General features: G+C 41.5%; 1 protein-coding gene across 3 annotated transcripts; it reads right to left on the reverse strand.

Moving 5' to 3' along the window:
* Window positions 1-451: 451 nt before the first annotated feature.
* Window positions 452-27158, reverse strand: rapgef4a (Rap guanine nucleotide exchange factor 4a). Of its 3 annotated transcripts, XM_053440452.1 has the most exons (28): window positions 27017-27158; window positions 16943-17015; window positions 14668-14732; window positions 13566-13616; window positions 13346-13452; window positions 12277-12398; window positions 11992-12175; window positions 11818-11902; window positions 11128-11188; window positions 10926-11002; window positions 10696-10842; window positions 9313-9428; window positions 7891-7976; window positions 7495-7573; window positions 7244-7394; window positions 6691-6779; window positions 6539-6566; window positions 6370-6448; window positions 5529-5675; window positions 3084-3181; window positions 2799-2924; window positions 2467-2645; window positions 2267-2357; window positions 2140-2190; window positions 1882-1969; window positions 1382-1446; window positions 1224-1278; window positions 452-1096 (listed from the first exon to the last, which is right to left on the reverse strand). In XM_053440452.1, exons 2-28 carry the CDS (start codon window positions 16965-16967, stop codon window positions 969-971), a joined length of 2580 nt encoding a protein of 859 aa, XP_053296427.1. In that variant the 5' UTR covers window positions 16968-17015; window positions 27017-27158; the 3' UTR covers window positions 452-968. The 3 variants fall into 3 exon arrangements, with proteins under 3 accessions (XP_053296427.1, XP_053296429.1, XP_053296430.1); XM_053440454.1 differs by lacking the exon at window positions 13566-13616; XM_053440455.1 differs by lacking the exons at window positions 13566-13616; window positions 14668-14732; window positions 16943-17015; window positions 27017-27158 and having other exon boundaries at window positions 12277-12394; window positions 13346-13421.

Consider the following 27158-nt stretch of genomic DNA (forward strand, 5'->3'; position numbering starts at 1 on the left):
TACCCTTTATAACTCCATATAACTGAATTATTTTACAAGACAGTAGTGAATGTGTAACTTAATCAGAAGTTTAAACTATTTCCCATCATGTATTGTAAGAACTTAAATCATCCCATGTTCTCCTGGAAATGAATCATGACAACGCAGAACAGCGTTTATCATTGGCTGTTGAATTTGTACTCAGGATTATATTTCTCAAATATTTTTTAATTCCCTAAGAGCTGTCTCCAATATGTCATGAATGACAATTGAATTTCAGTTGTCTTTGTCATGAGGATGCCTGGGACAAACCCTGAATCAAACTGGGCTTTAAACTAAAGTAAATCTGCCTCAGTAACTGTTTATTTCAATACGCTGGTTCTTGATACCATGTTTATTGTATAACAAGCTCTAAACTGATTTAATATATGATGTTTGAATTCAAATCAGGAACAACAATACAACAAACAAATACATCTAAAATATTTAATATTTGCAGAACACACAAGTTTTTTTTAGACATTCAGACACGAGAAATGTGCTCACATCGATAAAAATCATGACCACCGCATGCTGATGTCAAAATAAATATTTATACACAATTTACAACATAAATATGGTTTGATACAAAAGTTATGAAATAACAGCATCACATACTGTATGTTGACATTTTACAGAGTATTCTGATGAATGAGATCCACCAAAGTGTTTGTTCCGACTGTCCCTCTTGTGTGAGTCGGAAATAATGGTGGTATCTGCAGCACAGTGATATGAGAGGTACTTTAGCGACAACAGTCACTGTTGTTAGAATATTACAAATTACTGTGATAAAAGGCTGAGCGAGTCAGGCAACTGCGTCTGAAACGATATCTCATGATGGGATATGACATAAAGTCCTCCAGGTGATTGCCTGTACTGGAGTAAGTTCATCCCATGGTGGCATGAAAGGAAGCGGCATGAGAGTGGAACATCTCTGTCCCTGAGTGGTTTCAAGACCGGCGAGGCTCAAGTTCATGAGAGAGCTGAGTTAGCGTCCGCTGGTTGTCGATCACGTTGAGCTGACGAACGTAAGTCCGAACCTCGGGGTGGGTCTTGCTGGCCAAAGGTGAATCTGGGCCTGATTAAATTGAAAATGCAGGTAGTGACGGAAAAAAACATAACGACAATAAACGTTATTCTCTGCAAATCAACAGAGATATTTGAAGTCTCTATAAAATGATTTCTTATCAAATATTTCCACTTACTGAATGGCTGGCTCCTACAGTGCCTCACTATCTTGATCGTGTTAGCAATCATTCGCTGAACGACAAAGAGAAACAATCACATACCAGGAATTAACTGATAAATTACATGATAAACACTTGCACCGTTATATCAATATGCTACACCTCCCGAGTCTCACCATTTTTTCAAAATTGACCAGATTGTCAATAAATGTCCTGTTGCCCTCGTGAGTAAAGGTCATGTCTGGAAAAGATAATAAAAGCAGTAAGAGCAAAGATGAAAAAAATAAAACTATCCTCCGTCAATTCAGCCATTCATAAAGACTTTATTTTCTTCCAGGCAGGATTCAGCATAAACTTGGTTCATAGCTTAAAATATGTGAATTTTATGCAACAAGCACTTCTCTAATGCAGGATTGGTTGTGCTCCACATCCCAACCCTTTACTTATCAGCTCTAGAAGTTAATCATACTGAGAAACACACCCAGGAAATATTCACACCAAGTTTGATCAAAAATGTCCCATGTATTGTTAAATTATTTTGCCCACACGCATTACAACGTAACAAATCACCTACTGGATAAAACTGTCAATGTAGCATAAACACAGCAAAAACAATTGTGATGCACTGGTCAAACTGATGTTACAATAAACAAGTCATATAATAAACGGCTCTAACCTTTGATCAGCAGTGGCATGAAGGGAATGATGGGAGGCTCCAGCTTGGCGACTGTCAGTCGGTATGCCCGGTGGTTCCTGGACGGGTCCTGTGGAAACAGTCACACTGTTGTGAGATCTGCCGTCGCTGCGATAAACAGATCTATTACAGACGTAATCCTCATGATTTTTTTATTGAGTGTTTGCTCCGACAAAAACAAGAAGATCAACACAACTTCAGGTAAAAGAAAATGGTTTTAATATGTTATTTTTCGCTTACCATCAAGTTTTCAAATTCACAATAAAACTTCTTGAATTTGTTGGGAAGTTTCTGTGAACACATACGACAGCAGATGTTAAGATTTTAGTCATTTTGAAGAGACACAAACACACATCTGAACACCCACCTCCCAGGTCTGACTGAGCCGGCTCACTGCAGGGTTACTCAGGCCCATAATGACGGCAAAGAAGGCGTTCAGGTTCCTGTACTCCTTACAGCTTTGACAGGAAACATGGAAAGATAAGATTAGGAAGCAAATAAGCATAAACTGCATTCAACATCAATGAATTTAGTTAAATATTAAGCAGGGACACAAGGTAAACTCACTGTGCAGCGATCTTGATGAACTTCTTGAGAAGCTGAACGCGCTTACTGAGCTGAGAACACAGACACATCTCTGAGATCACCCAGAATTGAATCTCATTAAACCTCCTCAGGAACAGATCCAGGTTCACAGTGGTTTTCTTCACATTATGCCTCCCGAAGGTGTGGAAGAGGAGCTCGAGCTGTGAGATACACACAATTATTCTCCTGTTATTCTTCGGATAAATAAAAAAGCAGATTAACTAAATAAAACAGGTCGACAATGCTGTGAACCTCGTTGTAGACATCATACAATGAATCAGTTGTGCCACAGGTACATGGTCTCTCCGTTATACCTCATGCACACAGTGGAAGAGCTCCCAGTCATAAGAGGTCAGATGATAAGCCACATCCTTAGAGCTCATCAACTCAAAGCCGGACTGTGAGCCTGTCGATGGGCCGTCCTGCTCAGGTAAAGGAGTCTGAAAAAAAAGGGGGAAACACCATCTTATAATTGATTATCATGTAATTTACTATTTTTAAATGACACAGGACAACTTTGGCTGCTCACAAGAATAAAAATTACAATTCAATTCAAGAATTATTACATGACTATGTTCTAAAAAAGAGCGTTAACTCACTAAAGAATCCAATTGGTCCCGTCTGCAGGCAAACAGACGTCCATTTACGCTGAGAGTGGAGAAGACTGACACATCGTTGGGCTTGAAGATCACTTTCTCTGTCAAATGAAAACATGAGACACAAAGGTTAAGAACACATTCAAACTGTCATTATAGCATTAAATTCCAAGAAAACAAAAGAGAATAACAGCCACGAAATATTAAAGTGACAAACTGAGAATTCTCTGAATCACGGCTGTGGGATGGTCAGTCAAACACTTTTGCCCAGAATAAAATATTTTCACCATAGGCCCCATTCTATGGGTGCTCTTAGGAACAAGCCCCCATGTTTACCAGCATACAGTCCAGGCTAAATTTACAATGATGTCAAACATATGGTGGCCCTGAAAGCTCAACGAACGGCAACTTAAGAAAACACATGCAAGTTGACAAAACACCTGCAAAAAGAGAAAAGCGCTGCAAATACCGGAACGCGTTGCAAAAAGCCAAACGCGCAGCAAGAAGCCAAACGCGCAGCAAGAAGCCAAACGCGCAGCAAGAAGCCAAACGCGCAGCAAGAAGAGGCCACAACACAACGGAAGTGTTTCCAGGGGACAGCTAAAAGTGATGGACACTGCTGCCACAAAAACGTCCAATACACCATAGAAATTCGGTTCCACACAGGGTTCGGCCACCCGCGGCTCTTCGGCCCCTCTGCAGTGGCTGTACAGTACAATGTTGTGCATATGTTTAGCGAACGCTGAACTTAACGAATCAGTTTTCATATTATTAACGTGAACGTAACGATGAACTTGAACGTGAGTGAACGTCACGTACATTTTTTAAATCATCACCGTATCAGGCCATCATGAAATACCAGGAGCGGGCGAGTGTGTGTGTGTGTGTGTGTGTGTGTGTGTGTGTGTGTGTACGTGTGTCCCCCGGCGCTCCGACCCCGCCCACTCACTCGGAGAGACCCATCTGATCACGGAAGATGATCCGATCTAGAGACATGTCGTCTTCTCCTGTTAAACTGAATAAACAGCGCTTACAAGCAAGCCCCTGTTTGTGAGGCAATACAGTATATTGTCCATGGTGTGCAGGGGTACAAAACCTTTACTATCAAAAGAGCGAGTGGGCGGGGTCGGAGCCCCGGGACCCGGGACCTATATACAGTCTATGCCCGGGACCGGAGCACTCGCTACACACACACACACACACACACACACACACACACACACACACACACACACACACACACACACACACTCGCCCGTTCCTGGTATTTCATGATGGCCTGATACGGTGATGTACGTGACGTTCACGTTAATAATATGAAAACTGATTCGTAAGTTCAGCGTTCGCGAAACATATGCACAACATTGTACTGTACAGCCACTGCAGAGGGGCCGAAGAGCCGCGGGTGGCCGAACCCTGTGTGGAACTGAATTTCTATGGTGTATTGGACGTTTTTGTGGCAGCAGTGTCCATCACTTTTAGCTGTCCCCTGGAAACACTTCCGTTGTGTTGTGGCCTCTTCTTGCTGCGCGTTTGGCTTCTTGCTGCGCGTTTGGCTTCTTGCTGCGCGTTTGGCTTTTTGCAACGCGTTCCGGTATTTGCTGCGCGTTTCTCTATTTGCAGCTCGTTCCGGTATTTGCAGCGCTTTTCTCTTTTTGCAGGTGTTTTGTCAACTTCCATGTGTTTTCTTAAGTTGCCGTTCGTTGAGCTTTCAGGGCCACCGTACAAACATCCCAGTTGTTGCTATATTGGATCAACTGTTGTGACTGCGCGTGTGTGATTGGTTATTTTGCTGTATATCACCAACTGTTCAGAGCACCCAGGGGAGCAGCACCTATGATCTCAGCAACTATTTCATGGATCACCATGATATTTTGTTCAAACATTCATGGTTCCAAGTGAAGACGACTGACTTTCGTGGTGCCAGACTTCTCCTTGATTTTTGTTTTTTTCTGGCACAAAGTGGTTCAAAGCCTCAGTTTCACAGTTTCATGGCAGCAATTATAACATTGCACCATCGGGCCTTTAAGAACTCTTCTATGGAGATGTTTGCTTATGTGAAAGATATTTAAAGCATGTCATTTCCTTGCCCCTGCTGTGTTTTTGTTTCGAATTGCAGAGAGCACAAGTCAAGTGTGGACAAGTAGGAGCTGCATTCGACATCCCTGGCAGAGACAAAGGAACATGACTGACATGGGGAGCAGCCAGCTCCAACAGCCTCGTGCTAAATGTCAAGAGAAAACTGAGCTCAGGTAGTTTTTTTTCTCTCGAGCTGCTTTAAAGGGCGTTTTTTTTTGGCCGCTCCCGTCCCAGTCAGCAAATTCGCTGCGAAACGCACCTCGTTTCTCACTAAGTCAGCCGGGGGATAAATTAGTATTATCACACCATGCTCGCTGCGGCTCGCCCATTGTGTGGACTTGGTTAACACGTAGCTGCCGCTGCTCTCACCTCCTGCCGAACTGAGGTTGACCAGGAGCAGGTCCTCCGCTGACCCCAGCTTGTCGGCCACAGCACCGATGACCTCCCTGACCGAGGTGGCGACAGGGACCCGGATTGTGATGTAGGTATGATCGCAGCAGTAGACTTTGAATAAAACTGGAGAAATGATCAGAGCAATTTAGAAGCAGTAAAATAAGTACTTTTTGGCAACCTGGCAATCACAAAATAAATCTGAGGCATCAAAGGATGATTTGAAATATGAAATGAAATGTGATAATCTTTCAGAATTTTCTCTAATCTTGACTTTTCTTGTCAAATCCTTGATATAGTTCTCTAAATCAAACAATAACCTTTGCTTCTGTAAAGGTATAATATAGAAAAGAGATTAGAAATCACTTCCTACAACAAAAACTGTCTTTAGCTCAGGTTATGCAAACAGAAATCTCCATAAAAGCTGGTAAAGTTGGTAAAAGCTGGTAAAATTCATCAAGAAAATCCACATATAACAAGTAAATCCTTTCTGCCAAAACCATTAACTTTGTACCACAATGTGGCAGTCGTTTCAAGGTCCAATTTTTAAATAGATTAATCAACTAGGTTTCAAGTATCAGATTTATTCATTAAGAGTTGATTAGAAGGACCAATGGAAAAGCAAAGATTCAATCAGAGTGAAGTCGAGGTTGAGGTTCACTTTGAGCTGAAAACGTCCATCTTCGTCCATCTCCCCCCCCCCCCCCCCCCCCCACACTCCATCAAAATTGTCTGATGAAGACCAGCTGAGGTAAAGACAATGTTACATAACAGAAAAAGGCCTGAACAGTCTGTGTGTGGAGACGCATTCTTTACTCACTTTCATCATGACTCTTAATGGGCTGACGCTTCTGAAGCTTCTCATTGCCCATGCCGAAGTGTCGCAGGAGGACTTTGTGCTGTGACAAAATTCAACACGTTAAGGTCGACAAGGAGTCACAATATAACAACTTCGACCTTTAATTTGAAAAAGAAAGAGTCAGTTTTACCTTTTTCTGTGAGACTCTGGCTTCAGTGCTACAACATGGAAAAGAGCCAAAGTCAAACCGTTAAAGCGACTTGTCTATATTATGAATATAAGCACTTTTGAATGACAGAGCTTTATTTCACCAGAGTCTTTCCCACTGAGACACTAACTTACTTGTGCTTTACTGTTCTCTCCAGCTGTGTGAGCTGATCTCTGAGGGCTGGAATCACTTTGACATCCTCAGACACAGCGACCAAGAACTCCTGCAAAACAAACATGAAAGAGCACTTTATAGAAAGTATAGATTTGATTAACAACGGTAACAACTGTGCATACATCACATGATGTTCTTAACATTTAATAATAGAAACTCCTATTCTATGTTTTTAAACCAAAGCAATAGGAAGCATATCTCTACAAGTGACACCTGGAGCTCATCATATATATATATATATTTTTGTTTTTATTTGACACTATTTTAAAGTATAGCTCTTTTTTTAATAGTATAGTATCTTACACGAGTAATATCCCATTACACTTTCTGCAGCGAAATCACAGAATCACTATGTTCTAAGTTCCAACTTTTGTTATTGTACGTCCTGTTGTCTAAAACACAATTTTAATTTCAAAGAAGCATTTGTTTACTTTACATTGATACTCAAAGTGTATTTCCATTGATTTGTGTTGTGTTCAGTGGTTAAATCAGCATTCATATCTAGTGGCCGACCTGTAGGAAGGCCACTGACAGGTCCTCCTCCGGCAGCTGACTTCCATGTACAGCCGCCCACTGCATCACCAGGCGAATCACCCTGCGCTTGTTGTTCAGTGTGTAATCCAGCTTCTCCTGCTCAGAGCCCTGCAGGGCCTGGGCATGGTAGGTGCACCGCAGTCAAAGATCAAAACCATGTAACTATACAGCAGAGCAGCACGTTTATTTTAATCAGCACCAGAAAAGGACATTTATGTAGCAAAGGATATTGGGCCATCAACACGGGACACAGTTGGCTGTTTGGAATGAAGACGCAGTGCATGAGCGCAAAGTCGTCCAGGGCCGAATCTGTGACAGAAAAAACAAAGGAGCTCACGTCAAACACCTGCGATGTAAGAGCAGATCAAACAGTCCCTGTCACCTCTGACAGGCAGATGAAAACCATATGTATCCACACAAGCGAGAGTAATTAGATCAGCTCTGTGATGTGTGGCTAATTATAGATGAGAACAAGCGGGTCAGTGCAGAGTGGGCGGAGGACAGAGCAGAGAATGAACATGCTGCATGGAAGACAACCCCTCATAGCAAATGACCATCATTGTGACAGATTATTTTTAAAGGGCTCTAATCTGCCACGGTGAATGTTTCATGCTGAGCTGTTTTACCTGACTCCGTGAACTGGGAATCCAATCGCATCATTTCAAGGAGGTGCTCCAAAATCTTCTCCGGTGTCCCCGACATCACCCTGTATCTGGACAGAGAAGAGCCCACCCTTCACTAATCAAGAAACACTGGCACTCGAGGCTTAATGACACAACGGCGGCCCTCGATCCGATTTGTGTTATGCTTGAACTTGCGTGTGTGTGTGATTGCTTCATTTGATAACAATCCTATTTACAATCACTGAGTTCCTCGGCCACAGATTAAAAGGAGTCTGGGCTAAGTACCATCAGTGAAGCCCCAAAAGAAAAGAAAAAAATATACATGGGGATCTTCGCTTCGAGAATGAAAACAATCGAGCGACAATATTACATGATGGCAGACACACAAGCAACTCTGTGTCTCCCCCCTCCCCCCCCACTCACAGGGGAGAGCGTGGACTCTCATGTGTGAGGAGAGCCGCTGATTAGAGGGCGACCCCGAATGAGTCAGTCGTGACTTACCAGGTCCCTTTCTTACCCGTAAGAGCTCTAGTTCATCATTACCATTAATGTGTCTTGTTATATGACTGCGACTAGGGTGCAGTGACAGACGTCTCTGTCCAGAAAACACTTGTTGGGCGAAAACACTGTGTATTCTCTAGGAAATTACTGCATCTTCAAGGTTGGGTGATATATTTTTTTTCATTGTCCATAAATCTAACGAGAAGACTAAAACCAACCATCTAGAAATGCATTTTCTAATCTGAGTAAAGTTTGCTATTAACTACAGAGCTAGCTGTAAAAGGAAACTCCTAATATTAACTTGTAGGGTTCTGGATGTTAAAGGCCCCCCCCCCCCCCCGGTCACCATTAATGACCAGTCGAGATCTGTCCTAGACCCTTTGTGACCAAATTATTAGGATTCAAGTCTTCAGTAGGAAAAAATAGGATTTAGTCACAGACGAGCTGTAGAAAGTACTGGAGGAGAGCCTAATGTATTGTTGACTTTGGTCTTTTGATGTTGGCAATGAGAAAAATATAGAATACTTTAAAAATATCACCTACAGTTTACCTGTTTTCTGATTCAGGACAGTTGTTGAAGTTGTTGAAGTATGCAACTTTTTTTTAAACCTTAAATAGCAGCTTCAAAAGTTTGATGGTTCACTGACTTGGAATCAGGAAAATGTTTCCTGTTTCTTTCCCACACGTCTATTCTTGCTATTTATAACTTCGGTGAATGGGTACAATCTCCTGTGAGAAGTGTAGAACTGACTGATGGTCATAGCTTTAATAGTGAGAAAGTTCAAGAGTAAGCTGAACTGTAGATCAGTCAAATAGGCTTTGTTTGTTCTTTACATGAAAACCCGTTTATCCCAACAGAATGAGTCACCATGTGTGGCTGCAGAGGGCGCTGTTTCTTCAGTAATGTGTGGAGGGTACATTTACTTGTAATGGGAGGACGAGGCTCCATGGACGGAGCTTCGACTGCTGCTCAGACTCTTCTCCAACACCAGAACATCCTGACCGTGCTCCTTCAGACGCACCGTGTTGGCCTCCACGTCCTTCACACACAATAAATTAAATACATTAAGCATTTTAATGTAAAGACCCATGATTATGTAAAATACACTGAGGCTATTTTGTCAGTTCTGCCTGATCTCCTCCACAGCTGAGTGAAAATGAAGCATCATAAACTGGGCACAGTGTTTCCACCATCCCACAATCGCCTGGTACTTGCAGGCGTAATGGTCCCTGCTGCAGAGACAGTGTCATTAACACCAGGTCCCGGCCACAGAGCAGAGTGGAGGAGATGGTTTATCCAGTGAAGAGTCAACACACAACCACACTGACCTCAGGTTTACACAAAGCTCCTCACACTGTAATGGACTGCATGGTTTTGAGTCCTGATACAGACTGAGAAACACATATAATAAGGAAACAACTGCAATTCAAGTCTGTTTAGTTAAAAAAAAACAATTGTTGGATGTATGGTTTCTAGTAAGATATGCTTCTTGGGACCTCATAAGAAACGTGACATTTTGTAATAAAGGGATGAAAGAACTTAAATTATAAAAAAAAAATATTTGTTCTAGTAAGTTAGTCTTCCCACAATAAACTAATGTTTCCATAGAAACCACTATGGAAACAATGTCAGGCTAAGATTTGATGACATGTTGAATGTTTACAATGTACAATGAAGGTTTTGATTATTTTAGTACGAGTCTTCATTTTATTTAGCTCTAATTAATAGTTGGAATATAGATCACAACGTTTAGGAATCATCAGTTTATCACTTTAAAGTTACACTGTGGGTTTTGAAAAATGGTGATTCAAAGAAGTGATGTCATCATATCAAACACAACATCTACAAATCCTTCAAAATAATGATTATTTGATTTGATTATTTTATTCAATTTATAATAATTTCTTTTTTCAGTGTACGGATTCTTTACAACCTGACCTGCTGGAGCATCATACAGGATATGATGACTCTGTCCTTCACTTTGTTAAACTGTAAGAAACAAAGCTGCTCCATCTCAAGCTCAGCATTTATGAGGTCCCGGAAGGAAGTTTGATGCATAACAAGTTTAGCCCCTACAGCGGATTAAACCCCAAATCTGTTTGTTATCTCTATCTTGGAGTTACATGAGTCATCATAATCCACATTTAACGCCATGAGCTAATGGATGGAGAGGGCTGGTGTGCTCTCTCTCTCTCTCTCTGAGGATGCACTTATAGCTGCTCTGCTGAGTCTTCGCCAACAGGGGGCATTAGTGTTTTGTTTTTTATACAGTTGCGGTCATAACATCAGTAGACACAGAAACTCACCCTCAAAATCCTGTTGAAGTCCTCCTTGTCTACTCTCAGGAAGTGACAGTTGTCCTCTCGCAGGACAATGGACGCAGCCCGGGGGGAGTCGTTGACTAGAGCCAGCTTCCCAAAGTCGTCCCCCTCATGAAGCGTACACACGACACCCTGAGGAGATCAGCACCCCACGGATCACACATCAGCATCTTCACGCTTTTCACATATTTATCCGATTTGAAGAAAATACTTACTTTTCCATATATGACGACATTGACTGAGCCCTTCAGAATAATGTACCATGACGTGCCCTCCTCCCCTTGATTGAACACTGGGAGAGAGAACAAATCATATCAGAGAGAAGGACTGACAGTGTCTAATCTGGGCAACATTTGTTGTATTTATGTAATGCAGTTATGAAGACATCAGTCACGTCAGTTTTATCAAAACACTCACACACTGTTCCTGATTTCGCATGAGGCTCGAAGATCAGTACTCCTGCCAGCTCTCTTTTCACCTGTGCAGAGTTATAATGAGGGAGATCAATTTTAAAACACTTTCCTTCTACTTAGCGGTTCCACGGGGAGCAGCCAAAAATATGACTGTACTTTCCTGCAAGTCTAATTCCCTCACTGGTGTAAAACATGAAGTTGAGTTATTATCATAGACTGTATGGTTATTATCCATAAAAGGAATATGCACTTTACAGATGTTCTCACATTACGTGTTTTACAATGTCCATGAATCTCAATGGCAGCAGAAACTATCAATATTACCTGTAGAACATGTATCCAAGCATCATATAGTCAGGGGAGGATCTGTGGGTGGGGCCAGGGGGGAACTGGCCCCAGCAGAAATCTGATTTTTATACATAAACTGGTCATTTACTATCAATTTTAACAATAAATAGTCAAATCTGTTCAGAATTGTCTCATCTTTTTCAAATACACAATGTGCTTGAACAAGGAACAATTTTCATAATACATATACTGATGTTTGGCTTAGCTTAAAGCCACAAGCATCTATGCGTCTTTCTCTCACTGTCCCTGCTCTGATTTTGTAAATTTCTGAGCGTGTTTTTTTATCTCCACAGGAGAGAGAAACAATTGAAACTGACAAACTCACTGATGGAGAATTTCTACTCACAGTGGTGGTTAGATGAGACAAGGCCTTGATATGGAGCAGCTCCTCGTAAATGATCTCCAAATCATCTGCTGTTCTTTCAGATGGACTGTAAAACAGGAATCACGTAAAGGAAATTATAACGGCGCCCCGCTGTTGCACTTCATTAAATATCACTCCAGATATTTAAAGCCGTACTGTTTCCTCAGAATCATCCTCATGTGGGCGTCAGGTCCGATCTGCGAGAGGAGGAGCAGGGTGTCCTGCAGCTCCTCATGGCTCTCCTGCATCTCCTCCTCGCTGGGCAGGGGGGCGTCCTCCTGTTCATCGTCCAAGAAGCGGTAGAAGAGGTACTTGTCCTGGAAGATCAGCTCCTGGTCCACTGCGTCAACACAACACAACACAGACAGCGCGGTGCCTACATTTAAAATCTCTGTTGCTCACTCACATGTGTGCAGACATAGGCGTCACGCAGAGACTCACCATGGTTGAGAACACCTTCCTCCAGCAGCACCTGCCACATGCCCACAGCCTGGACACGAGAGTGGACGCACGAGCTCTGCTGCATTTGCCAGTCGACCAACTCTGTCCCCACACAGCACTGCCTGGCAAAGACACAAGTCAATATTAGATTTGACATAAGGCCGAGAAATTGTGTAACCTGCCTATTGTGTAATATTAGTTAATTATCTATGATTGAGTAGCTTTGTCCATCTGTTGTATTAAAATGTGTTTAGTCTTGATCCCAATAAATGACAAGAAATTACAATGTGACATATTCTCAAGTAACCGACATAAGCCTGCTTATGAAAGAAGTTACACACCTTTCACATTTTCCACAGAACCCATAGAAAGCAACAAAGGCATATAAGTTTGTCATTTTCCACCAAAGACTGTAGATAAAGATGGACGTCATGTCTCCACTTCCTCCCACTATCCAGATATGAAGCCAAAATATCCAAGATTCAAGCGCTATATTGTGTATCTGGAGTCGGCACAGTAACGATCGTTGGATGGAGCCACGGCATCGAGGTCCAACCAATACACACACAGGACCAATTGCGAGTCAACTGTCAATCATGACGCTTCACCCTTTTGAACAAATGTCAGTGTGATAAGAACTAACGAAAATGACAGAAATCATCTTTGAGAAAACGTAATTGACGTGTAATCTTTAGTTTGGTCAATGTCCCATATGCTAGCAAGGAGGAGGTGGAGTTTATAATGGAAACTGCAGCCAGCCACTAGAGGGCGATCAAGTTGCTTTGGCTTCACTATTGGGCAGCAGTCATGTCCACCTTTACATACAGTCTACAGTTTGCACCCACATAGATCCTTGACATGTTAATTGATCTTTTGCCACTTGGGGGCAGCACAACAAGCTGTAAATACAGATCTGACACATGCAGTTGATGTGAGGGTTACAATAAATGATCACCTTTGGGTTTTTCCCTTTTACTGAATTTATCGTGTTAGTATCTTTATTTGTTTTCTGGCCAATGCAAGCTTACTAACTATTCCTTGATAAAATGTAAAAAAAATGTCAACTAACCTATATGTTTTCAGGTGGTACTTCCTGTCTCTAATCATGTGCGGCGCCCTGGAGAGGATGACGTTACGGAGAATCTTCCCAGCCCGCAAGATCTTCTCTGAGGGAACCTAAAGGTAATCAAATTAAAAATCAAAGAAACAAGTCAAATCACAGCACAATAGAGTCCAACTGAGTAACAGGTGATAGCTGAGCCCCAGATTACAGAAGGTGAGTTTACTACCTGAGAAATGCATTTAGGATTGGGTTTGGCTGCGCTTTCAATGAATGACTTCTGCAAAATAAAATGAAACAAAAAAATAAGTGGAACTGAAAAGAAAAGACATCGTGGATGAGAGGGGAGGTGAGGCTTCTCCGATGGCAGAAAATTAAACGTTGCAGAAAAACGGGGAGAAATTAAAGGTTTGTTGTCGCGGAAAACAATGTTTGTTGTCCAGTAATTGGCACTAACAGGACAACAACAGCAACAACAAGTCAAACCAGTCTAGTTAAATAACGGGTGATTTTCCTCTCGCGGCAGACCGCTGGACGCCTCTTCCACCGCTCCAGTATGACTCACAGTCGACATTATGTGTTTGTTAGCTGTCAAATTTAATTGAACATATGGCTTTCTATATTGCTTCTGAGTTAAAATAATAGTGTGTTCCCACTGGGATGCCTTCAATTGCTCAAATGGGACATAGATATTGTGTTGTAAGTGTTTCTCTTTCTCCACTGGGACCATTGGTGGGGCTGGGCTGCGGGGTTGTGACATTTAAAGTGCATCGTCCATGCTCCAGAGAGCAGCGTTAACTCATGCATTTATGTGATGGCTTTAAAGCTCATTTTTTATTAACAAGAGAATTAGTCCACTCAGCTTTCGTACTTATTATTTATATACTGTACATTAAAGCAGTGTTTTGTTTGTTACATAAGAGAAAAATATGTTATGGAATCCACTTTTTATATAACTGCAAAATCTTCTCGCTGTGTTGTTCCTTAGCTACAAAGCACAGGGCACCATATATCTAGTGCGGTGCCACGTTATCGTCCCAGTGGCCAGGAAACGACAACAGGAGAAAGGTGGGACAGGAACTGTACAGGATGGAGACAAGAGCTCCAGTCAACTTATTTATATTTAGGCTTTAAACAAACTTCCCATTCCTCGCTGATTTCCAACCCAAAATATTAGCCGTAGCTGAGGCTGCCAACATTCTCACTGACACTCTGCAAGACGGGAGCAAGGCCCGCAACAACAGCTCTGTCTTTCATTCCATGCCCCATTACAGTTAGTGTTATACTAAATAATTCATATGTGTTAGTTTGCACAGTGTCAACGAAATTACCTTGTTCTGGTGTTTGGATACTGGAACAAATGAGTTGTTGCTGATGTTCTCTTTGTCCGGCATCCCTGTATGAGAAGAACAGAGCATATATTACAATACACTGTAAAGTAAATAGAGGAAGAACACAAGGCTCAATGAAAAGTGAGTTAAGAGCTTGAGCTTGTCCCATTTTTGCTCAATACTCCTCTGTTGAACCCTTTTAAAGTGTTTAACAGATCCCCTGCAGGGTCCCATGCTAAAATTTATATTAGACTATACTGCTTACTATGGGGTTGATTCAATATTACCCACCAGTAGAGGAAACAGTTTTGTTAGTGTTTATACATTATGTGACAGAGGAGCAGAGCGATTGTCAGAGGGGTGTGGGGATTTCTCAGTATTCAGAGCCCTAAGCCTGCTGCACTGTGCTGATCCCCTCCCTCCAGGACAAATGGCATAGTATATTCAGTCAAGGTTGCTCAGTCACAACTGTATCTGCAGGGAGAGGGGAAAAAAACTAGCTATTCTTAGCAGTGCCTCTCCGACTGCTGATACCACAGAACAGACACAGAATCAGTGGAGAAAGTGGTACACGACTGGATGTGTAGACTTGAGGCTACACGTCCAGAAACAAAGTATCTGTATCAGTTCAGCTCTGTGGACAAAGCTGTGGTTCTATATTTCACCATCACGTTGCATAAAATGTGTTTGTATTTACACCACATGTGACTTCTGGGAAAATGTTCTTAGAAAAGCTGTAAAATAAAAGATCTGTGCTGGTGTGAACATAGCGGTCGCTCCATATTTATCACAGTTCATATTATTTCCTATTTTATAATTCATATTATTCACAGTTTGAACATATGTGTTTATATGTTTTCATTTGCTGCAGATCCGTGTTGAATGTGTGCTTGTTTTGACGCTGCACTGAGAAGTTAACACAGCTGTCCATCATTACATTTGTGAAGCTGTCATGCTGATGCATGTGACATTATGCCGTTCATGGAAGTGTCACATCATTTCAATCACATCAGTTGAGATGCAGCATGTTTAATGCATGTGAGAGCAGAACCCAACATTAGACTCACAAAATGAAAAGTTTTTATATGTCCTGGGGAAGAGAAGTTCTTTCACTCTGAACATTTCAAACTGAAAGAGGAGTGATGCAGTTGGACACTTGACTTGTCCAACAATTGTGTTCATGCTTTGTGCTCAGGTGCAGTCGTGCTGACTGCACCTGAGCACAGTGAGCGAAACAATGCTGACTTTAAAAGCATCCACCTGTTAACACAGCGGTGCCGTAAGAGCCTTGTGTTTCTGTGAGTTATCCGTTTGACTCAGCTTCTGTGGATGCACTGTACAGGGAAGTGCATCGGCCTCCAGCTGCTTGATCTCTGTCGAGGTGAATTCATGCATAGAGTTCATACTGTACGTCCCCTGCACTGTAGGTTGCTCTGTGGTCACGGTATCGCTCCAGTGCTTAAAGCAGTGATGAATACTGATGCAGACAAATCCACTTTTGAAAGCTTCTATAAACGCTAATTAAATGATTTGTTTATGATGAGAAGGAATTCGAATCTGACTTATTTAAAAAGCTATCGTTGTTTGGAACATATTATATTTGTCCATAGTTTATGATCCTTCCCTATAACTGCACTCATTAAACACTGCCAGTAAAACCATCAGACTCCCCTCACTGCTCTCTGCTGCTCATCATTTTTATGGTACATGACTTTGAAGCACGTTAAGTGCTCTGTTTGAGCAAAGAAGAGTCAGTATCGAGTTGAATTGCAACAGAAATAAAATAAAAGCATCAGCCTTTATCACAATGTGACACGATAAAAAAATAAAGGAAGGTCGGACAGTAATTGAGTTAGACAGTCAGAATGAAGTCATCCACTGAAAACGCTTGTTTTCATCTTCATAAAGTCTTACACACAAGAATAAGTGCATAGAAACCTTACACTACCTTTCTGTACCCTGATCTGTCATGAAAGAACATTTTAAAAATATTTTCTCAACTTTAAAAAACTCTTTTTTTGTATACTGCAGCCAAGAGTAGAGTCAATGCTTTGCCTTCTGAGACTACCTGAACAAGCAGGTGTCTATATGAAGCATGTTACAGTTACATGCATATCTTAAAGATCATGTTACAATCAAATTTAATTGAATATTGGGACAATATTTGTTGAGTATTCTACAATCTGTCTTGTGTTAAATATAATACAACTGATGACAACTGTGTCAGTTAGGAATAAATGTCAAGCAAACAGAAACCACTCAGGGCTATACTTACTGATCGCACTACAACCACTCTCCATCACACCGTAGGGTGGAGCGATGAGTCCAGCCAAGCACTGATGATATTTCTGTAAAAAAAAAAAAAAAATACAAGAACGATATCAGATTTGGTGAGTATCTACTGAAGAGTCCACAGATGTAACTAGGCACAGCAGATCTAGTGCATGTGGTTAAGCATGTTAAGCTCCAAAGCTGAGGCTGATGGGACACTAGAAACCACACAGTTTATAAGCGACCTAAACCATTGACTGTATGTAAAGATGTACGACATTATGGATCCCTGAAAGTGAAGCCAAAGTATCTCCATTACCCACTGGTGGCTGGCTGCGGTATAGGTCATAAATGCTGCCCTCTCCATGTTAGCAAATGGGACAGACAAAGAACAAAACAATTTGCATAAATGTAAATGTGTCTTTCACGTTTAACAGATGCAAAGACATAACATTGAGCTAAAATGTCCACGGTTCACGTGCAGCTGGGGGTCTTTGTTGCATGTTATTTCTCGCAGTCTCTTCCAAGAAGAAGAAGAAAAAAATGACAACCCTTCTGTCATCATTTGCCTCCAGGATGAGAGGATGAGAAGAGAAGTCGATGGGAGTTTGGGGTGATGGTTGATATTTCGTCCTCATCAGTTCCAACACGCAAATGTGAGTCGGGTTCAGTGAGAAATTATCACAGAGACTTATCCAGACTCTGGGTTATTATGATTTATTGTGACAAGCTTAGTTATTGAGAACAAAATGTTCTGCATTGGTTCTGCATTAAATACAATATCGCTTGATTCTACTTCCCAGTTAATTGAAAATGTCCCTGAGGTGCAGATTAGATCTTTTGGATATGTGCGTACTCACTTATGTTTTACATGCTGCAGAGAACCATAGAGCAAACAGAGCATGACAGTACAACTGTATTTGTCTTATACCATCACTGTGCCCCGCAGCATCGAAGATGTTACGCAATGAACATCATACCGCACCCAGTCTCCCGTATAAATGTCATGTTGTTGTTCATGACCCTGCTGCACTGAGAGGTAAATCCAGCCATAGCCAATGAGCCATAAAGATATATGGTGTTATTAAGGGAGTCTAGTGGTGAATACAAAACCCTTTAAAAGAAAAACCACTGAAAAATCGTTTTTATTAAAACACTGTTCTCTTATGCTAAAATGTAACAACATTGTTTTTGTGTGATAGTATGATATTTAAGACATCACAGGATTTTTTTTAAAGAAAATGCAGGGATGTTTTTCTCTCTTTTATGTCTGATTATTCTATTTAACTCAACCAGGCATATTTTTGATCGAGAGTGGCACAGGGGTGTAGGGGTTGGCAGTGTCGCATTACAAGTTTGAATCCCAGCTTTTCTGTGTACGCTTATTGTGTTCTCCCCGTGTCTGAGTGGGTTTTCTGAACAAAGACATGCTGATTGTTGTCGGGTTAATCGGAGACTCGTCTGTAGGTGTGAAGCTGAGTGTGAATGGCTGTCTGCCTCGGTTGGCCCTGTGATACACAGGTGACCTGTCCAGTGTGTAACCTGTTTTCTGGGATTGGCTCCAGCTCCCCCTATCACCCTCATCCGATAAGCGGTATAAATAATGAATGGCTGGATGGAAAGTATGCAGCATTAAGTCAGCGTTTGATTTTTCATTTTATCTTGTCATCACCTCTCCAGCTGTTTAATGGTTTGTTTGTTTTTAGCAGGATTACTTGAAAACTATTTTACCACTATATAACAGATTTTTTTTAAGGGTGGGGCATGACTCAAAGAAGATATTTTGGAGACACAAACTGATCCAGAGGTTTTTTCCGTTATTTTCACAAATAACCGAATCATTCATGAATCATAATTTAAAAAGTCAAAGACGACTGAAAACTGATTATGTGCCACAGAGGCTGTGTTCTTCGGTCAATAAGAAGCAGATAGAGGACCACTTAGTGACCGACCAGGTCTCTGTGGCCTCCTATCTCCTGGTCAGAGGAGACTGAGTGAAAGCTAGAACTCTCCTGCCGTTTGCTCCTGGATGGTAATGTGTTCTCAGAGGCCAGGGTTTTAAATTCAATTCCCCCCTCTGAGGTCAGTTAATCACTTTAGAGACTCTTCTGGGGAGCACAGCTTTTACCCCTCAATCAAGACGAGGCTGGAAATGTTTCAGTGAGGTTTCAAAACAACTGTAGTCAACCCCATACTCAGATTATGAACGTAATTATCAGATTAATTAATCCTTCAAAGTTAGTCAATGCAGTGAAGCTTTGAGAGTCACTTCACTAAGCTAATCTTTGTCAACAATTGAAGGATTTAGGATTAGGGAGGAGCACTTAAACTGAGCCGCACAGAAACAAATGAACTCATCCCATCTGAACTGATAAAGCTGTTCTCCCTGAGGAGCTGAGTCCACTGCAGACGCTGCTGCTGCTGTTTTAGAGGAGGATTAGAACCATTGTCAGGTGTGTTAGAAGCACTCAGTCTCTGTTTTGTCAGTAATAATGTCTCTGACTCTTAAAACACATAATACACCTGTTTTTATAAGCGACTGTTTCACAGCCCCCCCCCCCCCCCCCCCATCACTGTCACTTCGGTTTACCCTCCGCTTGTATCAGAGTATTTTTTTCTTATTATTTTAGATATATCGTCTCTTTGTCGAAAACCATTAGTCAATTAAATGATTGGTCAGACAGAAAATCAATAGGTAATTGATGAATCATTAAATTGTTTATGTTATTTCTAAGCAAATATTTCTAAACTTTACAGATTGTAATCGTACATCTGGGGAGATTTGAGTATTTCGGTTTAAATTTGTTGACTGGAGCCGAATTCTTCCCTTTGAAAGTTAATTGGAAAAATTTATTAGCATCCTGCATCATATCAGATTAATACTGTTCGACTGTGATACCACCTTCCTTTGTTGTTATTTACACTATTTGTTGTTTTAAAGATTGACAGTTTTGATATTGATGCAGCTTTTCTTTGTAAATATTCTCCTTTTTTAATTGTGCTCTGTGAAATACTTTGCATTTCTTGTTTTGCAGCTAAACATCAATATTATTTTTTATCTAATTTTTAGTATCATCCCTGCAAAATGCACAATAAAACTTGAGTCACCGCAATTTTGTGATGTATCGAAAGGTGAACTCCCAGAGTCCTCAGGTTTAGATTACTACTATGTGTTAGTGAGATTTAAAGCTACCACTTAGGATTCGTCTTTGTTGTTACTTCCTCTTAATTGTAGTGGGAGTTGTTAGATACCTGAAACCCAGAAGAATATTGCTTTATAGATAAATGGATAGTACAATATTTTGGTACTTATGCTTTCTGGCTGAAACTTGCACACAGTTAGATGAAAAGATTGTTCCCACTCTCACACATTATTGTTGCATCAGTCAAATAAGCCGATTTCCCAAACTGTGAAAGTATTCCTTTGAATGAATCACACATTGGTGTTTATCATTTCCCCTCCACATGATTATTAGAGCATTAAATCTGTTCACACAACAGCTAGAGAGATAAATACTGCGAGTGTACTGGAAAATGATGAAATCTTATAATGAATACGTAAAAGCCCTGTTGACATCCTGATTAGGTTTATAAGCCTTGTTGAGAGAGACGTCTAAAGTCAAACGCGCTTGCTTTGTCACCCAGAAATGCAAATTCAAATATGCACAACAACGCTTTATGTCACAGTAAAACATCCGCTGGGAGAGATTTGTGCAGCTACTTCCCTACAGTCCATCATTTATAGCCATAACAGTGGCAGAGGTTTCCTTATCATCCATTATCTCCTGTTGTGGAGGGACAGCAGAGCAGTAAATCACTTTCTAGGGGATTTTAGGATTCACTAAGTTGCTGCAGCAGATCAGCATTTCCTGACAAATGGACGCACAAGAGTCAGAAACAAGCTCCACTGGGACTCACACATATCTCTGTGCATAAAATCCACAGTTGTATTAGTGGTGCTTAGGTTTCTGAACACATACGTGTGTAAAGCATGGATGAGATGGGCCTTGAGGGCTGCTCTACTGAGTCAAATAATCCGTCACGATCTGTGACCAAGAGAGTGATCATGTCGATGTAGTCACCTGAATCTATTGTGCTGTTATTATGAACTGATTCATCACATTGCAAGATTATGATCTGAGGCTTTAAATTGATTTACTCTGAGCAGCTGATTCAAACACTTCGGCAATTAGACCGATGAAGTGAAATTACAACATCTATTATATCTATAAGGAGCTTAAAGGGCCCTTGACAAATATCGACCTGACTTCAGAACCATCATCTAGCAGACGGCAGATACACATCTTTAACAAGGGGCTTTTCTTTAACTGCAGAAAAGGTGTTGACAAGCCAAGAGACATTTTTTGATTTGAAAGATTATGTTGAATAATGACAAAGTACAGTTTTGCCATTCACCCATTCACACACACATCCATTCAATGCAGCTATGTTCATTTCTCTATTGATATTAGGGCGGCTGTGGCTGAGGGGTAGAGTGGTCGACCTCCAACCTGAAGGTCGGCAGTTCGATCCCCAGTCTGACCCATCTGCATGCCGAAGTGTCTTTGGGCAAGATGCTGAACCCTGAATGCCCCCCCCCATAGAATATCAAAAGTGCTGCGAATAGATGCACTGTATGAATGTGTGTGTGAATGGGTGAATGTAAAACTGTACGCTTTGAGTGGTCATCAAGACTAGAAAAGCGTTATATAAATACAAAACCAAAACCATTACCATTAATCAAACTGTTGGTCAGGGGACGACCCGCTCGACCTCCTGATCCACAGCCGCCCAAAAAGTCACGTTTGATTCTTTCCTTTCTTGTGTCTTTGACTTTATATCAATGAACGGTCACTCATGATTCCACAAAAAAAAAGTAAAAAATATTAATACTTGAAAACTATAAGAACTTGACTAGTTGTCTGAATGTTGAAATATTAATACTTAACATATGTGACTTAGTAATTACAGGTAACAAGATCCACGAATGACAATATTTCGGTTTGGAAAATGAAATGTTTTACATTTTCTAAACCAAAAGATGTTCACAAATAATTTTTGATTTACTTGACAAATTGACAGGTGTATGTAGAGTACACAGATATCTCTGATTGGATTCTGCAATTCATTCACCACACAGCTTTTTACATGAAATAATAATACAAACATAAAGAGAACATATGGAAATGCCTGCAATAATTTATGAGCCCATTCTGTTTCACCCCAGTGAAGTTCGGTTGTGTTTATTTGCTCTCACACACTATCTTCACTGTTCAGGGCAGCAGCAGAGCTCTCACATGTCCTTTAGCATCACTGTGTCATGTTAACTCACGCATCCTGTGAATAAAAACATCACAAACACTGTAAACCTTAAGTGACAAACTGTTGAGCATACAGTCCTATCTCTGTGTGATCCAGATTGCTGCTATGCTTCGAGTGATTATGTCTATGAGTCCACAGATAAGTCAAGTCTTATCTCCGTCATAACGTCAGATCGGTGAAGATATTAACTAAATCACGTCGGTACATTTTCAGGTCATGCTCCTCCTCGCTCGTACATGCCTGAGCACATTATGGCATTGTGAGCATCAACGTGCATGAATGCACTCTTGTATTTTAAATAATTCACCCTGTGATTACATTAGTGCAAACTGTTCTCCAGGCATCCAGTGAATATTCTGAACTCTTGCAGAAACACTTCTTGAAGCAAGTGGGGGGAGGACTGTCCCTAGAGTGTCACTGTACTTCATAAATATTTGATTTCCTCAAAACAGGAACAGTTCCAGCATAAATTCAACATTTTTTAATTGTAAGTAGAAATGCAATACATTTAGCAAATTTTAATGCAAATTCCGACTTTTCAGGAAGTTTTGCAACATAATCAAGACAAATTCAGCAGGAACTGTAATCCTGCAAATTTGTACTTGCCCCAAAATCTTACACAGTACTCCTCATGAATAAAAAGCATTGCTCTGTTCAAAAAGTTTGAGAAAGATTACCCACAGAGCAGCGTCCACATGCAGCCTATTGTTGTTGTTTACGACTGGAAGCTCCTCCACACCCTCTTCATCCAGGCATTAACAAACACTCCGAGCATGTAAATCCACTTCTGAGAGTCTCAGAGTGTCACACTGGTCGTGGGTCATATGCAGCGTGGTCACACATGGTCCAGCAGCCCTGTCACCACAGTCACTGAGCGAGCACAGCACACTGTGTCAGAGCAGCAGAGAGACAGTCAGCCGCCGACTGCTACTGAGCAGCAGTTGCTAGGGTGACTACTCAACTCCAGTCAGTGAGCACACAGGAGCACGCTCTCTCTCTCTCTCTCTCTCTCTCTCTCTCTCTCTCTCTCTCTCTCTCTCTCTCTCTCTCTCTCTATCTCTCTCTTTCTCACTCTCCCTCCCTCTTTCTCTCCACTGGAGCCACTACACTCTTAATAGAGTAGTCATTCATTCATTTCAAGCCAGGCCCTTCACTCGGGGATGTGAAGAGATTTCAAAATAAATTGCTAATACCTTCATCACAACCCATCATCATTGAGTTAAACTTTTAGAATCTTGTCCTTTCTGGACTCCAAAGTTTTCCTGAAGTCCAACCCTGTAATGTACAGACAGATGTACAGACAGCATCATCCAGACTCCTGCTCCTATCGCTGAGCCTCTTCCTCTTAAGTACAGAGACCAGATGGTATCTTTGACCTTGTTACTTATCAAAGACACAGGACAGCTGCTTTCAACTCCCGGAGCGAAGAAATTAACCAAATCAAGCATTTCTCAAGGGGATATTACTGTGTCTCTTTTGATTAATGGCAGATTTGCAAGAGAACAATTGTTGTAACTAAAGAAAAATTGTTGCGACCCTATAGTGAGGCCTTTTTGTCATACTACAATAGAACTCAGTAGAGTTCATTCCTACGCCAAGGTCCAACAGTTCCATTAAATTCATAAAAGCCGCACCAAATTTCACACACTCCCCTAAATAAGCCTTTTTTTTTCATCAAGATCCATGAATTATGGGATTTTGGTGAAAGTGTCCAAAAAGAAAGTAATATGAAATTGCTGGATCCGCACAAAAGTTTGTTCTTCCCTACCTCATGCATCCTTTCACCAAGTTGAGTGGTGATCCACAGTAGTTTTTGTATAATTAACTAATTAAAATCACGACCTCCCTGGCAGAGGTAAATATAGATTCTTGTTGACATTTCCTCCAACCTCATTCATAACATCAAGAAATGTAACTAAGAAACAGAGAGAAGGACCAGAAACAACAACAGATCAGCTGAATCAGTGTCATCTCTGTCACTTTATAGTTCCGACTGACGGAACACACTTAAACTGATTAGCCTCTGTGATTTTAGGAAAACCATGAGATGGATTTGTATTCTTCTTTTTTTTTTAGGTTTTGTCATTAGTCATCTTGAATTTCATGGAACAAGGGTTTATATTGAACAGGCACCAATTTCAAACTCTAGTACATTATATTGTATGATGGACAATGGCAAAAGGAGGCACTGCAGAGAGAACATATTTCATCTTCATTATCTTCTCCTCATGCCACCCACAAATTACATTTTTAGAAATTGGACTCTGACCCACAACCCGTCAGCTTCATGGTGGCGCTAGAGGAAAAGTTGTTGGATCATAAAAAACAGAGGGAATGGAGTTTTTTAGGTATTTTGTATTGCACAGTTTCCAGTTCACACGCCAGGCTTTTTCATCCGCTGCACACACTCAGGCTCTAGATGTGGCTCGGCACATGGATGTTGAACAGCCAGACAACTCATGTGGTCTCGTGTTTTATTTCCAGCCCCCCTCCGCCCCAATCCTGAGACACCAGAGGGCACGCTGCGCCCCTGCCACTTTCTGTTCGTCAGCTTTCTACACTGGCTGCCCAGCAGGCTACTTCTACATGGACTGATGCTGGTGACCCACCGAACACCCTGCCGTGCTCTCAGCTTTGCACTCGGCAGACACGCTCCGAGCACAAACACACATGCAGAATACACCCATTTGTAACATGGTGGCATTCAACGCATTCAACAGTCCTCCCGTGATGTGTAATTCGATGCACAATAACAAAGCTTCCTGTCCGGGCCGCATGCACACTGCTGTGACAGTAACCGAGCCGCCTTACGACCCAAAAAAAACAAATTACACTTGTGATGTTTCAATCACAGTGGCTGTCGGAAGCAGGAAATACACTGAAGAGCGAATTGATGATCAGGCAACTGTGACTGTGTGTGTGTGTGTGTGTGTGTGTGTGTGTGTGTGTGCGTGCTCAGCTTGGCCCATATCTGCTGTGTTAAACAAACAAGCACACAGTCACTTGTTCCCACTGACAGGATCCAGCTTCTGTCACGTGCGCAGCAGCATGAAAGCCCCGATCGTAGTGGTTGTAGCAGTCGGCAGCACAAGAAAATATCAAACTTGCATGCATGAGTTATGTCCATGGACCACTCATGCATGGAGAGTCCCCTCGTGTGCACTTGTCACAGTCACACATGCAGAAGAAATTGGAACAAATGACGAAAAAGGCAAAACTTTCAATAAAATGCATTTGTTGCATCTACAGCACAAAAGAATGGTATATCCATATCCTCATATTAGCTGAAGGAGAAGAAGTAAACGCAGGAGGGAGATATACACTGAATAATTGACATGGACAGACATGAATACAAAATTGGATCCATTGGTTCATTTGGGCATTGGTGTGCTCACTCTGGCATAGTTTTTGGAAAAGTACTCGGCCTAAGGGAGGACAGATCTGTGTGGGAGGAGGAATAGGAGGAGGAGGAGGAGGAAGAGGAGGAGGAAGAGGAGGAGGAGGAGGAGGAGGAGGAGGAGGAGGAGGAGGAGGAGGAGGAGGAGAAGGAGGAGGTGTGTACGTTTGTTTCCTCGGGCTTCTTCTTCAGCAAAGCAGGATAAGTGGTGCATTTCCCTTGAATTCGTCCCTTTACAATCTCTCTCCAGCTGCATGGCAACAAAGAACATTTCCTTTGTTCACCAGGGTTTTCAGGGCTTACTTTCCTCAGGCAGCTGATTGTTTTCATGCATCGCAAAATGCCATTCAGATTAAATTAACCCTGAGTGAAGGAGCGGAACTACACTCTTTAAGCAGCCAGTGATCCTCCCGTGCAGGGACGGAAGTTGGAGACAGTTTGTCGCCACAGTAAAACTGGCAAGAGACAGTCTGCAGTGTGAAGCCACTGGCAACAATGAAAAACATACATCAGCCTTTCTGCATTGCAGCAAAACTAAGAGGACCAAATAAACACCGCTGCCATTTGGCAAAACTGCTGTAAGAAAAAACTAATTGTGAAAGAGAACGAGAGCAAGTGTAACTATTTTCACTCAACAGGCTGATCGTGGGCATTTTGACTCGACAGCCCTTCAGTCACAGTTTTGCCGACTTGTGAAACAAAACAAAATCTGCCCATTTAACAACAGAGGATCGATGCTAATGCTGTAAACTGTTGTCGGGTTTTTTCTGGGCTAAAATACATCAGGAAATACAATGAATATATCATTTGGACAAATGCAAATCAACCTGAACTGGATCAACAATTGGAGTTGCACATGTTTTAGTAAGAGGAAACATTGCATATCCATTCCAGACATGTAAAAGCACTCTGCTTGGAGCATGAAGAGGATGCTCATAACGAGGTTCTATAGTGTTGTTTATGATTCTGCACAGTGGAAACCAGAAATCCAATTAAATCCAGAAATCCAGGTGAAGAACCAATAAGAAAAAGGCAGCGGGGAACAACACACAAGTCAGTGGAGACACCTCCAGAAAAATGACTCTCCTGTAGAGTGTGATAAAGTTGAGTTGGAAAAGAGGTCACGTGACATGAATTTTGCTATCCAATATTGTTTTTGAAAAACAAGACTGATCCGACATTCAAAAACTGCACTAAATTATAATGTTAATTTGAAAAATATCAGTTAAACATAATGTAACAAAACACATCAAATTCATTATATTATATAACAACCAAACCCACACAGATCGGATGAGACAACATACAACAATCTGATGCTCCGGAGTCAGAGGCCATAGAATCTCATTTGGAACAAACCTGAGTGAAGAGGTTGCCTCGGGGCAGAGCTGAAGTGAGTGTGGGTCAGCAGTATCTCCAAGTGATCCTGAACACACATCCAGCCACAGCTGACCACTGCCCTGACAGAGACACATGGGTCCTAATTTAACCTGCTTGTGCC

Source organism: Pleuronectes platessa, chromosome 14 (genome assembly GCF_947347685.1).
Source record: "Pleuronectes platessa chromosome 14, fPlePla1.1, whole genome shotgun sequence".
Classification (NCBI taxonomy): Eukaryota; Metazoa; Chordata; class Actinopteri; order Pleuronectiformes; family Pleuronectidae; genus Pleuronectes; species Pleuronectes platessa.

Bases quoted from the DNA above. Each gene is read 5' to 3' on its own strand.
- rapgef4a (XM_053440452.1), bottom strand. From the start codon at position 16,967: ATGGAGAGTGGTTGTAGTGCGATCA. The intron at 6,567-6,690 runs GTAAGTTAGTGT...TCCATGTTGTAG, and splicing joins GAGAGAACAGTAAAGCACAA to CACTGAAGCCAGAGTCTCAC. The intron at 2,925-3,083 runs GTGAGTTAACGC...CTTTTTTTTCAG, and splicing joins GGGACCAATTGGATTCTTTA to ACTCCTTTACCTGAGCAGGA.